At 43.0% G+C, this 16,774-nt stretch overlaps 1 protein-coding gene across 4 annotated transcripts in view; it reads left to right on the forward strand.

Annotated features, from left to right (window-relative positions):
• The first annotated feature begins 2,761 nt into the window (after positions 1 to 2,761).
• The window catches only part of LOC127608768 (sodium- and chloride-dependent GABA transporter 3-like), a 32,814-nt gene continuing 18,801 nt past the window's right edge, over positions 2,762 to 16,774 (forward strand). The window contains exons 1-13 of one of the 4 annotated variants that reach the window (XM_052078124.1): positions 2,762 to 2,986; positions 3,057 to 3,191; positions 3,631 to 3,771; positions 4,540 to 4,615; positions 4,703 to 4,835; positions 4,912 to 5,046; positions 5,115 to 5,218; positions 5,825 to 5,949; positions 8,743 to 8,855; positions 9,543 to 9,680; positions 10,210 to 10,312; positions 11,297 to 11,397; positions 13,507 to 13,677. In XM_052078124.1, coding sequence (XP_051934084.1) covers positions 2,827 to 2,986; positions 3,057 to 3,191; positions 3,631 to 3,771; positions 4,540 to 4,615; positions 4,703 to 4,835; positions 4,912 to 5,046; positions 5,115 to 5,218; positions 5,825 to 5,949; positions 8,743 to 8,855; positions 9,543 to 9,680; positions 10,210 to 10,312; positions 11,297 to 11,397; positions 13,507 to 13,677 — 1,635 coding nt within the window. In that variant the 5' untranslated portion in view covers positions 2,762 to 2,826. Of the gene's footprint in view, positions 2,987 to 3,056; positions 3,192 to 3,630; positions 3,772 to 4,539; positions 4,616 to 4,702; positions 4,836 to 4,911; positions 5,047 to 5,114; positions 5,219 to 5,824; positions 5,950 to 8,742; positions 8,856 to 9,542; positions 9,681 to 10,209; positions 10,313 to 11,296; positions 11,398 to 13,506; positions 13,678 to 15,240; positions 16,250 to 16,774 lie in introns of those variants that run through there. The other 3 variants (XM_052078122.1, XM_052078123.1, XM_052078121.1) reach the window with 3 other exon arrangements.

Genomic DNA, 16,774 nt, shown 5'->3' on the forward strand with positions numbered 1-16,774 from the left:
TGGTCAGCGCAGACTTTCAGGCAGGAGGGGGACAATTTGTCGGGCCCCGGAGCTTTCTTGATCTTTTGCTGCTTGAAGCGCCGTCTCACGTCTTGTTCGTGGATCTGTAGTGGAGAAAAAGAGGGTGGGGGGTAGGTAGAGTGGTTTCTGGTAGAGGTGGGTGTGTGTGGGAAATGGGGGTGTCCTTTTCAAATCGGCAGAAAAACATGTTTAGTTCATTAAGGGGACCCTTATTGTTCACTGTTTGGGGGGATGGCATTCTATAGTTAGTGATTGCTTTCAGGCCATTCCATACAGATGCAGAGTCGTTAGCAGAGAACTGGTTTTTCAGCCTCTCTGCATAGCTTCTCTTAGCGATGTTAATTTCCTTTGTCAATTGGTTTCGGGCATGTTTGTACAGTGCCCGACCTCCTCTATATGCGGCCTCTTTCTCTTTCCTGAGTTGCCTGAGTTTGGGAGTAAACCATGGCTTGTTATTGTTGAAGGAGCGGAAGGACTTCATTGGTACACACATGTCCTCACAGAAACTGATGTATGATGTTACAGTGTCTGTGTATTCATCCAGTGTGCCCGTTGAAGTTTCAAAGACGACCCAATCAGTGCAGTCTAGGCATTCTTGTAGAGCTAGCTTAGCTTCATCTGTCCATTTTTTCAGTCTTAACAACCGGTTTAACACATTTGAGTTTCTGTCTGTATGTAGGTATTAAGTGGATTAAATTGTGGTCAGAAATACCCAATCCTGCACGGGCGACCGATCGGTATGCATTTTTGATTGTTGTATAGCAGTGGTCTAGAATGTTGCCTTCTCTGGTGAAACAGTCGATGTGCTGCTTATATCTGGGAAGTTCACGGTTAAGATGTGCTCTATTAAAATCGCCCAAAATGATCAGGGGTGACTCTGGGTATTTTAGTTCGAGTTTGTTTACTTGTTCGGCTAGCGTTTGTATCGTCGTGTTAGCGTTAGCTTGTGGCGCAATGTAAACACCGACCAGTAAAAAGGAGGTGAACTCACGTGGCGAGTCGAATGGCTTGCAGTTTAAAGACAGCGACTCCAGGTCCGGGCTGCAGTGTGCGTCGAGCTTCGTGACATCAGTGCACCATTCTTCATTGATATAGAAGCAAATCCCACCACATTTCGATTTCCCTGATAGCTCCGTGTCGCGGTCGGCTCGGAGAAGGCGGAAGCCGGGTAGATGTAGCGCGGAATCTGGGTGGCGGTCACTGAGCCAGGTTTCAGTGAAGCAGAGCGCAGCAGAACGTGCAAAGGTTTTGTTGGTCTTTGTGAGGAGAAGAAGTTCATCCATCTTGTTTGGCAGAGATCGTAGATAAGCAAGATGGATCGATGGGACCGGGGTTCGAAATCCGAGCTTGACAAGCACGCCGGCTCGCTTCCCCCTCCTCCGGCGGCGTTTCCATGCTCCGTACAGCGCAGCCGCGCCGCTCGCGATTAGCTCCGAAAAACCTTGTGGATTTTCGTGTGCTGGTGAAAAAAGACCGAGCGTAGACTCCCCAATGCGCAGCAACTTTTCCCTCGTGTAAGTAAGCCGCTCAGGGTCGCCAAAAACAAACGAAAATGACAAAAACAGGGATAATACTAGGGAGCGTGTGACCGAGGCTGCCATACCTGTCGGCGCCTGATGATGAATGAATGAATGAAGTACTAATGCAAAAAAATAGACATTATATCAAATATTTATTATTTATATGGCTTTATTTATATTCTTCTGAACATACTCAACATGGAGTGCTACAAAAATAAAAACAAAGTACAAAGACCCATCTCAAAACAAGGTCGTCAAAAAGTTCCAATCTCTGAATGTGTATATTTATAAGCTTTTAACTATTTACAGTAAAATATAAGTAAGCTTTGAATACCACACAACAAATTATAAATTAAAATTTGTAAAACAAAAAGAAAAAAAGCAGCATCCAGGTAAAGGTTTTAGCTTGTCTTTAGCGAAGATTGGCATGAAGAAAAACCAAGTGCCTCAGCTTTGAGGGGTTGATCCTGTTTCTCCTCTCTGTTAATATTTGCCGTTTTGGAGAAGATTCTCTCTGAGGGGACACATGTTGCGACAACACACAGACAACACGAAATGGATGAAAATCCCTTGCAATCATTTTACCCAGTTCCTCGTCAATTGTGTTCTGTTTTGCTGGTGTTATAGCTTTTTGCATAAAGTGGCTCATAGAGCTCTGGGTTGTACATCTAGGCAGTTGTGATATTGCAGCAGCAGCAACAGTTGCAGACACACGAGCACCTTCATTAATAGCTGGTTCCCTTGCTTATCTTTTCTCTTCAAATTGTACTGATGGGTGGACATTTCTGATGTGCCTGTGCAGGTTATTTGTGGAGCCTGATCTATGGGATATTTTAACCTTGCACAGTCTACACGCTGCCTTTGAACTATCAATTAAATTGAAATGAGTCCTGTGTTTCCTATCCATTTTCTCACCTTTCCACTTTCCACCATGTTTTTTTTCACTAACTAGCTCTCTCGTCTCCTCGTCTGTCTTGTTTGCGTGCTGCTGTGTGTGTCTCTTCTCTAAACCCTCCCCCTTTTCTAAACTGCAGCGCGTGTGTGTGTGTGTGTGTGTGTGTGTAACCCTCCCCTTCCGGCTCCCAATGAGGTGGGAACAGGCTCCCAATGAGGTGGGAGCCGGCTCCCAATGAGGTGAGAGCCGCTCCCAATGAGGTGGGAGCTGGCTTCCATCGTTCACTTCAAAGAGCCGGCTCGTTCGCGAACGACACATCACTAAATCCAACACTGACAGTGCGAGTGAGTGGCTAAACGGAAGGTAGGATTCAGGTCACACCCTTAGAAAATGTGGAACAAAATATGTGTCTTAAAGCTTGGCCACGATGCAGTTGATGAGAGAGGACACTGGGGAAGTAAGGTAGAGTTTCTTCTGGCCGTTGCCGGGAACATTGTGGGCCTGGGCAATGTGTGGAGGTTTCCGTACTTGTGCTACAAAAATGGGGGTGGTAAGCAAATGTGGCGATCGGCGCTTTTTCCAGAAGTTGTGCGTACCACAAAATAATGTGTAACATTCAGGTGCATTCCTGGTGCCATACCTGGTGTTTGCGGTGACGTGCGGTGTACCGCTCTTCCTTTTGGAGACCGTCATGGGCCAGCATACCCAAGAGGGCGCCATCACCTGCTGGAGGAAGCTGTGCCCCCTGGCTGAAGGTGTGCATCGCCGCATATTATGCAGAATGGGCTTGGTGCGTGTGAATCTCCCGTTGAGATAAATCCACATTTTTAAGTCGGACGCCTGATACTGTTTATGAAATGTAGCCGTCTTTCTCTTGAAAGTCATAGGCTCCTCTTCTGTCTCCTGGCTGCGCTTTTTTCCCTTCCCAAAGAAACTTTCCAAAGGCGTTTGTTTTTTACTCACTTTGCTAGCTCCTGGGTTTAATTTTAGCGGTAAAGTATTACATGCCTCGACCTGATATATTGTAGACGGATGTAACAGGGAATCCGGTAATTTTTCAAAATACAACATCTTTCAGAACACGAAATAAATAACACGGAAGTTTTATTTTTTGCTCCGAGATGAATTTCTTCTTTCGGAAACAAGCAAAGAAAATTATTTAATATTGAACCTCAAATGTGCGCTGTCCGTAAGGTATCGGCTATGGGGGGGAACTGGCCCAGTTCTACGGCTGCATGACCTACACGATTATTACGGCATCGACTCTTTTCTACCTGGCGTTCTCCTTCATCTCTCCACTGCCCTGGAGCACCTGCGACAACTACTGGAACACGGGTGAGGTCGAGCACACAATGCATCATGTCCCTTTTTGGTCAAGAAACTTTGACCTGCCCTATTATCTTGTCATGAGACAAGACTGAATAAATGCCATTTTGCTACAATGTAAAGTTGTCATCTTGCAACTTCGATGAAGGCGTAGTCATTTCTGTCAAATGTCAAGTCAAACCGAGCCAAATTTATGTATACAGCTCTTAATTACGGGGAGCGTCTCAAAGACAAAAGCATACAGTTGACAAATACGAACCACCTGGATTAAATGTCATTTGTGGGAATACGGACTGGGACGGCACACAAACGTCGAAAGTCTGCATATAATTGACGGCTATTCAAATGCATGTGGAATAGATATGGCCGCACTGCTCACAACCGAATGCTGCAAACACAGGAATGATGCAAACAAAACTACCTGTACTGCAAAACAAAAACACTGCAAGAAATGGTGCAGACTGCCAAACGCAATCTCATAAAACCACAGAACAAAAGCTTGAAGAAATAAATTCTGCAATCGCGTAAAATAATTAGAAGCAAACTTACAAATTCTAAAGAGAAATGCTACAAATGGTAAAAACGCACAAAGACAAACAAACCACTCCCTGCCCTCATCTCAAACACACACACACACACACACACACACACACACACACTCACGCATAATGGGACACACATTGTTTGTTGTAACCTGAATAGGTAAGAAGTATCGTGAATACATAACTCCGGGACATGTATTCGGTGCCTCTGAGTAAATATTTGTCATTCTTTTAGATGATTGTGTTGACATTACAACACGCAATCTCACCAACCACACCAACGGTAGCTCAGCAGCAACGGAGTTCTGGGAGTAAGGAAGAGAATACATTAAAATAGCATCTTTAAAACATTCTACGTGACATATAATATGCTGTTGTTGTTTTTTCAACCCATCCAGGCGTCGACTGTGGAATATTTCATCGGGCATTGAGGAGATTGGCAGTATCCGGTGGGAGATGCTTTTGTGCCTCCTGGCTGCCTGGGTCGTTTCTTACTTCTGCATCTGGAAAGGCATCAAATCAACTGGAAAGGTGAAGTCCATCAAGTGGCACCAAATACAAATTAATGTAAATGCCCAAGCAGTCTTGTGACCGTCCTCTTGTCCAGGTGGTGTACTTCACTGCCACATTCCCTTATGTGATGCTCCTCATCCTTTTGATCCGTGGACTCACTCTTCCGGGAGCCAGACAAGGAGTGGAGTTCTACCTTCTGCCAGATCCGTCGCGACTCGCAGACCCTCAAGTAGGACTGTTAGGTTACATGCATTGTGATAAAAGAAAAACGCACTCTACGGGTGTCTTTTTAAACAGGTGTGGCTTGATGCCGGCTCCCAGATCTTCTTCTCGTACAGCCTTGGTGTGGGCACCCTGACTGTACTGGGCAGCTACAACACCAGGAGAAACAATTGCTACAAGTTAGTGTCACAATGAAGCAAGAAAACTACACTCGCCACCCAAAAATTAGAAACACTTGGACTTGCCAATGGGATCCAGTATAGAAACAAAATAACATGATATCAATTTATCAATAAAGGTATCAATTTAACAATACAGTGTTTGTATTTTATTTTGATTTGATCACGAATGTTTAAGATGAAATAGGAAAACCTTTATTTGTCTCACAATGGCGAAATTCCCAATTTATAGCAGCCAAATTTTGAAAGGGAAATGTAGAAGAACAAAAAGTATATCAATAATTATATTAATATATTTTTTTAAATATATATATTACAATATTAAAGAATACGCTTGGCCATGCATCGAAAACCCTAAAATATTTTAAGTTAAAAAAAAAGTGATGTTATTTTCTGTCGTCAAGAATTGGCAACATGGCTGCCTCCCGATAGATAAAAATGGGTGGATTTTGCTGCCTAATCCATACTACACAAACGCAATATTAATCAGAATACTGTGTTTAGACCAATGGGGGCACATAGAACATGTTGTAAATAACATTTTTGATTTTTTAACCTTTCAATCCGAGTGGTTCAGAAATAAGAGGGTTTTTTTTTGTGTTGCAGGGACTGCTTGTGGCTGTGTTTGCTGAACAGTTTGACCAGTGTAGTAGCCGGCTTTGCTGTCTTCTCAGTCCTGGGATTCATGGCTCACAAGCAAGGTGTTCCTATCTCAGAGGTGGCTGAGTCAGGTAAACTTGGAATTTACTTAAGTCTCACTCTTTAAAAAGGACCAAACAGGGTAAGAAAAACTTGTTAAAACCACCTTGTACAAATTGCATATGTTTTGAGTTGGTGTCTGTCTCTTATGTAAAACCCGCAGTGTTGCCATCACTTACGTTTTGAATTTGTGTGTCTGCTCATGCTGGCCCTCCTCAATGCATGCAAGGTTGTTGTTGATGTCTTAGCCATTATGTAGTTCAGTGTTTCCCGATCAAGGGTACGTGAGCACATTGCAAGGGCTACATGGAAACATTCAATATTTTATTTGGAAGATGAGTAGTGAAAATTCTCGGTCATTTCATAATCCCGTCAATGAAATGTATGTGTGCGCACACAATTTATTTCCCCGTGAAGACAAGTGTTTTGTTCCTCATGATTCAATTTTAAAAGCCTGTTTAAAAGGAACATGTTCAAATGAGTTCAGGTTTTCCTCATTATTATTTATTTTGATTTCATATTTGCCCCTCCGTGAGTCGTCACCTTACCGTGGTGGAGGGGTTTGTGTGTCTCAATGATCCTAGAAGCTAAGTTGTCTGGGGCTTTATGCCCCTGGCAGGGTCACCCATGGCAAACAGGTTCTAGGTGAGGGGCCAGACAAAGCACGGCTCAAAGACCCCAATGATGATCGAAATAAATGGATCTAGGTTTCCCTTGCCCGGACGCGGGTCACCGGGGCCCCCCTCTGGAGCCAGGCCTGGAAGTGGGGCTCGTTGGCAGGCGCCTGGTGGCCGGGCTTACACCCATGGGGCCCGGCCGGGCACAGCCCGAAGAGGCAACGTGGGTCCCCCTTCCCATGGGCTCACCACCCATGAGAGGGGCCAAAGGGGTCGGGTGCAATGTGAGCTGGGCGGCAGCCAAAGGCGGGGACCCTGGTGCACCACTAACACTGTGTACAGTGGGGATGGGGCGCTGCTGACTTCGACTCGGGACGTTGTGAACCGGTGGGCAGAGTACTTCGAAGACCTCCTCAACTCCACCAACACGCCTTCCTTGGAGGAAGCAGAGCCTGGGGACTCTGAGGTAGGCTCTCCTATCTCTGTGGTTGAAGTCACCGATGTGGTTAAAAAGCTCCTCGGTGGCAAGGCCCCAGGGGTGGATGAGATCCGCCCGGAGTTCCTCAAGGCTCTGGATGCTGTGGGGCTGTCCTGGTTGACACGCCTCTGCAACATCGCATGGTCAACAGGGAGAGTGCCTCTGGATTGGCAGACCGGGGTGGTAGTCCCTCTTTTTAAAAAGGGGGACCGGAGGGTGTGTTCCAACTACAGAGGGATCACACTCCTCAGCCTCCCTGGTAAGGTCTATTCAGGGGTGCTGGAGAGGAGGGTCCGTCAGGAAGTCGAGCCTCAGATTGAGGAGGAGCAGTGTGGTTTTCGTCCCGGCCGTGGAACAGTGGACCAGCTCTACACCCTTAGCAGGGTCCTTGAGGGTATGTGGGAATTCGCCCAACCAGTCTACATGTGTTTTGTGGACTTGGAGAAGGCGTTTGACCGTGTCCCTCGGGGAGTTCTGTGGGGGGTGCTTCGTGGGTATAGGCTACCGAACCCCCTGATACGGGCTGTTCGGTCACTATACCACCGATGTCAGAGTTTGGTTCGCATTGCCGGCAATAAGTCGGAATCGTTTCCAGTGGGGGTAGGACTCCGCCAAGGCTGCCCTTTGTCGCCGATTCTGTTCATAACCTTTATGGACAGAATTTCTAGGCGCAGCCGAAGCGTTGAGGGGGTCCGTTTTGGGGGCCTCAGTATTACATCCCTGCTTTTTGCAGATGATGTGGTGCTGTTGGCTCCTTCAAACGGGGCTCTCCAACTCTCACTGGAGCGTTTCGCAGCCGAGTGTGAAGCGGTTGGGATGAAAATCAGCACCTCCAAATCTGAAACCATGGTCCTCAGTCGGAAAAGGGTGGAGTGCCCCCTCCGGGTCGGGGGGGGGGGAGATTTTGCCCCAAGTGGAGGAGTTTAAGTATCTTGGGGTCTGTTCACGAGTGAGGGCAGGAGGGAGCGAGAGATCGACAGGCGGATCGGTGCAGCGTCTGCTGTGATGCGGACGTTGTATCGGTCTGTCGTGGTGAAGAAGGAGCTGAGCCAAAGGGCGAAGCTCTCAATTTACCGGTCGATCTACGTCCCAACCCTCAACTATGGTCACGAGCTATGGGTCGTGACCGAAAGAACGAGATCCCGGATACAAGCGGCTGAAATGAGTTTTCTCCGCAGGGTGTCCGGGCTCTCCCTTAGAGATAAGGTGAGAAGCTCAGTCATCCGGGAGGGGCTCAGAGTCGAGCCGCTTCTCCTCCACATCGAGAGTAGCCAGATGAGGTGGCTTGGGCATCTGATTCGGATGCCTCCTGAGCGCCTCCCCGGTGAGGTGTTCTGGTCATGTCCCACCGGGAGGAGACCCTGAGGAAGACCCAGGACACGCTGGAGAGACTATGTCACCCAGCTTGCCTGGGAATGACTCGGGATCCCCCGGGGAGAGCTGGAAGAAGTAGCTAGGGAGAGGGAAGTCTGGGCTTCCCTGCTAAAACTGTTGCCCCCGCGACCCGGCCCCGGATAAGCGGTAGATAATGGATGGATTTCATATTTGAAAATGTATGTTAAATATTAATATTCAAAGTGATAATTTATATATTATTGCCCCAAGCTCGATTGTACATTGAGGAGAAAACAAGGAGTGGCTAGTAAATCTAAGAACCCAGATGTTTGTCCTTTTCATATACTGTAATTTGAATGTTATGTATTGACGGTGCACGTGGATGTCTTTTCTAGGTCCGGGCTTGGTATTCGTTGCGTACCCACAGGCGGTGGCCATGATGCCGTTGCCTAACCTGTGGTCTATCTGCTTCTTCGTCATGCTCCTCCTCCTGGTCCTGGACACAGAGGTTTGACCGCTGATTTTCAATCAGTTTTCTGTGAGTGCTCATCACTGTGCCCAGCAAAATTGTCCAATGTCACAAAATTGGTCCAAAATGTTATTTTATCCAAATAATGTGATCCATAATTGTTCGTAATTGTTTTCTGACAAATCAATTGTTCAAAAGCATGTGATACAATACAGTGGACATGTCCCCAACACCATGAAAAGTCTTTAAAATGTTTTGATTTTTTTCTCTTCATGCCTAATGAGTCACAAAAATCCTGATGCATGTTTCAGTGAGATTATGATTGTATTCGATATGGTGCGACTGACTAAAAGGGCACGATGAGTTTCTCATTACTTTAAAATGTGAATGAACTTAAAGTGAAGAAATTCAGTTTGTTTCGATGAACTCACAACTTTTAAATGAAAACCTCTTTCCCCATTCAAATCACTTGCTTGTTACGAGAACATATGTACCCCCAAAAATCTGCCATTAGCCGACTGCCAAAATCCATATATGCGTGGGTTCATTATACTGTACTTGTACTGTATATTCTTTTTTGTGACCAATTTGTTTGGGGGTGAGCTGTGAGCTTTTGTCATTTATAACATATCCGTTGTCTCAAAGAAGGTTGGGAAACGTTGACTTTGACATCATTTCTTCATGTTTCTTTTTGGAACTGATCTTGTGGCTCTGCACTCTCTCCAGTTTGTCAGCATTGAGGTGGTGATGACGTCCTTTACAGATGTATTTCCCACAGTGATGCGTCGGGCAGGCAGGCATGAACGTTTCGTCCTGCTCTTCTGCCTCATATGTTTCCTCTTGCAGCTCGACATGACCACCATGGTGGGAATTTGGCTCGAAACTCACTTTGAATCCATCTGTAGTGACAATAAGTAGCCCATGTCAAAGTCCATAAGTATGGTGGTCGATTATCACCACATGATCAAATGTAGAGTTGCTCACAAAAGTGAATTCACCTCTCCCATTTTTGTTAATATTGTGTTGTATCGTATCACTGGACGGCACGAAGAGAATGACACCTATTGTAGCTACTATGTATTTAGTGTAGACTGCTTGATTAGCTGTACTGTACCCTTAAAAATACATAACACTCAATGATACTTATCAAAATGAGAATAGAAATAAATGTGTGTGTGTGTGTGTGTGTGTGTAGAGAGAGAGAGATTTTTTTTATTGTAGAAATGTTTGCAGAAATGGAAGAGTTGTATCGTCAATGTTGCGAACTACTCTTATTAGACACTTTATTAGTAAGGCATATTGAAACAAGGGTTACAGCTGTTATGCTTTACAGGTGTCCCTTATATTGTGGCCCGTGAGTAAAAGTAATTCTCATGGATTTTTTTGTCCTCAGGGAGGGATGTACATCTTCCAGATTTTCGACTACTATGCTTGCAATGGAGCCTGCCGTCTCCTTCTTTGTGCGTTTAAAAGCTTGGCAATGGGCTGGATATTTGGTAGGTTGATGGGACATGTGTGGGTTATTTGTCATTTATTAACAGAATGAATTACAGATCTGATTACCCTTCGTCAAGGTCTTTAATTTGATGTATGAGTCACTGTCGATCAGGGGTGTCCAAACGTTTTGCCAAGGGGGCCAGATTTTATGTGATAAAATGTCGGGGGGCCGACCTTGGCTGACATTCTTTACATTGAACAACAATATTGTTCAACAAATTTTAGTAAGCCAGTCTGTTTCACATTTCCATTTTTATTTTAATTTCAAAAATCTTAAGAATTTCTTGTGGTTCATTTGAAACAGGTATATCACATGCAACTGCTTATTCACTTGACTTTTTCTTAAACAGAAGTCTCCTGAGTGCAAATTGATTGATTTGAAACATAAAATGTATCACCATGACTTTTCAATAGTCACAAAACCTTTGACTCGAACAACAGGGAAATGAACAAGCAATACACATATCTACAACTGCAAGGATCATTTGAAATATGACATATCAGTCAATATAAACACGGAGTGATGTCTTGTTAACTCGTGAGTGATGCCCTCTAGTGTCTAAATGCTATTACTCATTTAGTGAATGCTATTACTCATTTATCCACTAGAGGGAAGCAGTACTCTATGAAACATCACTCACCAGTCTACGAGACCTCAGTCAATGCAACACGTGTTCCATTGCGCCCAAACTGCGGGCCAGACGGCACTGATTTTATGACAGGGGCCGAGGGCCGGATGAAATTCGACCGCGGGCCGGATTTGGCCCGCGGGCCGGACTTTGGACATGCCTGCTAGATGGTTGATACCGGAAACAGCAACAGCAGTGAACATTGAGTTTTGGCCCTGTGCTCGTCAAAAATGATCACTACCAAAATCTATAATGGACTTTTCTTTTTTAAAATTTCTAGTGGCACGACAAGTCTTACAGTAGTTCAAATATGGGCTCATTTTTATGTGCTGTTGTACATACTTCTAACCGAAGGCGCAGAACGGCTGTGCGGCATCATAGAGGAGATGACGGGCGATCGTCCCAATCCGTTCTTCAAAATCTGCTGGCGCTACATTAGCCCCTTGGTTTCAGTGGTGAGTGGGACTTCTTGTTGAGTTTTGAGCTGTAATATGTGAATCGGCCACCATATGTGATTGTACCTGTAAACTTGTTTATTCCACCATTAAAATTTACAATAAAATTAATTTTGCTGGAAAAACATACATTTAAATGTGATTAGAATGAATAAATACATTCATTTTAATTAACCAATTCGAAAGGGGATGTGGAATGGGGGCTGAATACCACAAATATTTCTTTTAACTTTAAAATGAATAGAACATTTGTTGAATAATCCATGACACAAAGTAGGTGCATTTTCATCTGTAATTTGGCAGTCAAGCACTCTATTTTATATCTTTTAATCTCAATGTCCATTCAACTTTTGTTGGTAGAAGTGCTTTCTTCCAATTTAAAGTTAAAGTCTTTCTTGCACTCATCAGAAGAGTACTTGGTTAATGACATTCGTCTTGTCTTCTTGTACACTCAATGATTTGGTTTTTTTTTGATGGAGGATATATTTGGTGTCCATTCATTACATTTTCAGGGACAGAACTTGTGATGTGATATTGTTTATTGAACATAAAACATATACAGTAATAATTTGACAGAAAATAAGGTAAATAAAAAAGTAAAAAAGAAAGAAATCAGTCTTCATTCAACACAGTTATGTTCAAGGGAGTAGGATGAAGTAAAAAACTTATCTAGTCCTACCCTTTTTATATCAATCAGTAAAGAAAAAGTAAGAAGTCTCCATTAGGCTCATACTTTACCCTTAACCGTGATATTTTTACAACTTTTGGTTTGTATCGGGATTATATACATCCTCACCCTGGCACTCTTGTGTCAATTTTCTCTTGTATTCATAATGGATATTTCAATAACTTTCTCTATTTATCAACTTAGTTCTGATTTATCATTATATTTAATGTTTAGAATTTATCATTTTAACTCTGATTGACGTAGGTTGTTTGTACTATTTTTTTGAATTTGTTTTTGAACTCAGCAAGCGATTTACTCATTTTTAGGTCCGTTTCGAGATTATTCCACAGATTAACACCTGGTAGATACACTTCTTTGCTTGATGTTTGTTCTTGTTTTGAGTTTTTTGAATAAGTTGGTACCTCTTAATTCATAGTTGCTTTCTCGAATTTCAGAAAACTTCTGAATGTTTTGGCAGAGCAGGTTATTGTGTGCTTTGTACATTAATTGGGCGATTTTAAAGTCAACCAGGTCATAAAATTTCATCGTATTTAATTTGATAAATAGTGGATTTGTGGGTTCCGTATATTTTGATCTATTAATAATTCGAATTGCTTTTTTTTTGTAGTTTGAGAATAGGGAGTGTGTTTGTTTTGCAGGCATTTCCCCATATTTCCACACAGTTGGTCATATATGGTAATAATAATGAAGTGTATAATGTGTACAAAGATCTCTTATTTAGCACTTCCTTGGTTTTGTAGAGGATCCCTACTGTCTTGGCTATTTTTCTTTTTACGGTATCGATATGTGGTTTCCAACATAGTTTTGAGTCTATTACTAATCCGAGAAACTTGGTTTCATACGCTCTTTCTATTTCAATTGAGTTTACCATAATTTTAGCTTGGTGTTTGATTGGTCTTGTGCCAAAAACAATTGACTTTGATTTTTTCAGGTTAAGTGACAATTTATTTCTGTCGAACCAGTTTTTTAATTTGTTTAATTTGTTTTCTACGGTTGTCAGGAGCTGTTTCAGATTTATTCCAGAACAGTAGAAAGTTGTATCATCAGCAAATAGGACACATTTAAATAGTTTTGAGACCTTGCAGATATAATTTATCGAACATATCCCTCAACTTTCACTCTGGACTTTGAGGTCCTGATAGAATAATGTGATGCAATTTCCAAACTTGAATCCAAAACGCATGCCCCACAACGTCTGCGTCAAATACACCCACCCCACCCTGTCTAAGGTTTTCTCAGCATCCAGGCTGAGAAGCATCGAAGATTGCCTTTTTGATATGGCTAATGAGTGTAAATTTGGTGTTGTCCTGATGTTATCGGTTCCTTGGCATTCCTTTATAAATCCAGTTTCACACGTTTTTTTAAAAATACATTTCTGTCGCTGATTAATAATTTTTTATTTTGCTTTTTTTTGTGTCCAGGGCACTTGTATATATTATTTAATTGAGTACGAGCCTCTAACATTCAATCACTCGTACGTATACCCTACCTGGGCCTATGTGTTGGGCTGGACAATGGCTCTGTCCTCCATCCTGCTGGTGCCGATCTGGGCGCTGTACAAGCTGTGTACTGCCAAGGGAACCCTCAGTCAGGTGGGCCAAGTCCGCCTCTTATATTGCAAAGTGAAAGAACAACCATGATTTCCTTGATCAAAATAATAATAATAATTGCTTCAATAGCTGTGTATATGATTTTGACATATCTCATTAAAACATTGTCATTTGTATCCATTTGGTAGCGTCTCCATGGCCTGTGCTGGCCCAAGCCACCTGAGGGCTCGCCGGCCCGAAACAGAGAGACCATGCTGCAACACACTACTGAGGAGGATAAAGATTAAGATTAAGATATCCTTTATTTGTCCCGCAATGGGGAAATTTACAGTCAGAGTTCAGAAAGGAAAACACTGGGTAGGGAGAGGGGAAAAAAAGAATAATTTATCAACAAAAACAAAACAGCACAGATGAACTGATTCCAAACTGCCCAACAGAAATTATGTACATCATTCGAAAACCAAAAAATCTCATGCCATTGTTTATAATAATGGTTTGCTAATCTTGTGGTATATTAAGATGTTTTGTGATGTTTTCTTTAATCAATGTATATCTTCTCAGTGAAAAACTCTTGAACCTGCTTTGAGATGATTGCATGACTTGGTAACTTGCCTGCTTTGACGACTTCAGAGATAAACTCTTGAGCCTGTTTTGACGACTTCATAGTCTGCTTTGCTTGAATTGTCGAAACTTGATTGTGATCAATGCTGCTTTGACGACTTCATAGTCTGCTTTGCTTGAATTGTCGAAACTTGATTGTGATCAATGCCACTTGGTTACACAACAAACAGAGTGGCGTAGGGAGGGATGAGAATGGCCACTCGCCCCTCCCGATGCACACACTTTAGAGGATAAAAGGAGGGGAGCGATGCTCCTCAGTAGAGTCTGCTGTGGGTAGCGTACGGACGCCCAGCGAGTATCGAAGCTCACTCTGCTGAGGATGTTGGCTCTCCATCCTACTGGCATACGGTAAGAGTATATCATCTTTAGCTTCATACAACTTGTTTGAACTGTGTTATCATTTCTGTGTGGGACCAATAAAGTGCCTATTATTGGTAGCCAGAAGTGTCTTGTCGTTATTTCTGAGTGCCTATCTCCGACGATCCTTTATAAAACTTGATATTCATTCAAATTGAGTATCAGAAGTGTTTCAAAACATTTTGTCAGATCATTTTTTATCTGACCACTGGGCTATAATGATGGATTGTTCATCAAGCAAGGTCCCATTGCCCTAGCAATGGGTGTGTTTTCTCTGAGCAAATACATCGTGTGAGTGCTTTACGTTTTATTTAATGTAAAATTCACAGCTCTGGGAAAAACAAAGTACTAAACCTTGTTTGTTTTTGTGGTACTATTTTTCATTCTCTGCAAGTGTCTTTTTGTTAATACATTTAGTTCATGATATATCCTGCTTCTCCTGCCTCCCTACTTATTTTTGGGTCCACTACCACCACGGTCACATGAAAGAAGTTGCTGCGTCACCAGGAACTCTTGTGGTCAAACGCAAGCGAATAAAGCGAGGTGGAACGCTTGCAACGGATTTGTTGTGCAAGTACCATTCGTCAAAATCTCCATACTTTACCAGATCATTCAAAGTCGGAGTTGTCAACCCTGACTTTGCGCAGTCCACGAAATCTCAGTAATTATCACCTATTTAGACTCCCATTTCTTTCTCATACATCCCTTTTATTTTCCTCCAATCCATTTTGCTGTAGTATAGAATATTTCGGTGGACCTTTTATGCCCCAATATATACAGTAGGGATATTAAAATTGATCCATATGAAGCACTTCATTTTATCTGTGTGTACTTGATTGAAAGTTAAGTTTAGGGGTTCGTAGTTTTCGAATGGATGGCTCAACGTTAAGAATGGGCAAAAGGAGAGATGGACTTCGTTTGAATGCTGCTTTTATTTCTCCACGTCTGCAATCACACTGACAGACATTTTAAACTAAGAGTGACTGTTAAAGCATACGCATGTATAAAAAGAAAATTCACACATATCCAGTACCAACAAACAACACACCCACAACACAAGCGGGACCAAGTCCAAGGAAAATGCCCTTTTATTTCTGAGCTAAGTTTAATCAATAATGCCTTTTTCCTTTCCATTGCTTAGCTTGTATCTCATGCGCTGCTTTGCATTTGCTAGCTAACAGCCAATCAGTGATTGTCACTGACACACTCTGCATACTTGTCGGATCATATCTAAAAAGCACAATGACACAAATATATCTTGATTCTTCAGAATTTTAAGTTCTCCTTTTTACTTTAGGCTTGTTCCCACCGTTCTGGAAATGATTTATATTTGCTCTTGAAACTGATTAACTGCTCGGACGGTTGCTCATTACGTGACTTTATCTGAAAATTTGGTCTACAAATTCAACTGGACGGCTTGTGTTGCATATGTGTGTGGCTGAAAGGAAGGTCGGATTGATTTTGAGCTTTTAAGGAATGTGGAGCAAATATTGTGGTGGAAAACCGGACCAAGATGCACTTGAGGAGAGAGGACATTGGGGCAACAAAGTGGAATTTCTTCTGGCTGTTGCTGGAAACATTGTGGGCCTGGGCAATGTGTGGAGGTTTCCGTACTTGTGCTACAAAAACGGCGGCGGTAACCAACATTTTCTCGAACTAAAGTTGTCCAAATCTCAAAGGAATATGAACCATTCAGGTGCATTCCTGGTGCCATACCTGGTGTTTGCGGTGACGTGCGGTCTACCGCTCTTCCTTTTGGAAACCATCATGGGCCAGCATACCCAAGAGGGCACCATCACCTGCTGGAGGAAGTTGTGCCCCCTTGCTGAAGGTGTGCAACACTCTGTCACGTACGAGTTTGCCATTCTCTAACACAGTGGTCCCCAACCTTTTTTGCCCCACGGACCAGTTTAATGTCAGACAATACTGTCAGGGACCGGCCTTTCAAGTGGCGGCTAATTACAATTAAATAATATCGTATGACCTGCATGAAAACTGTGGTATTTTCGTAACATAACAAACACGAATCATGATACGAGGAACGTCCGATCTGGTCGCGATGGTAACGTTTAAATGTGGGTCCAAAATAAAATATAGCTCAAATAAAAAGTGGATGAAAAATACGACTCACCATCGCCGCATATTATGCAGAGTGGGCTTG

The sequence above is a fragment of the Hippocampus zosterae genome, chromosome 10 (genome assembly GCF_025434085.1).
Source record: "Hippocampus zosterae strain Florida chromosome 10, ASM2543408v3, whole genome shotgun sequence".
In the NCBI taxonomy this organism is placed as follows: domain Eukaryota; kingdom Metazoa; phylum Chordata; class Actinopteri; order Syngnathiformes; family Syngnathidae; genus Hippocampus; species Hippocampus zosterae.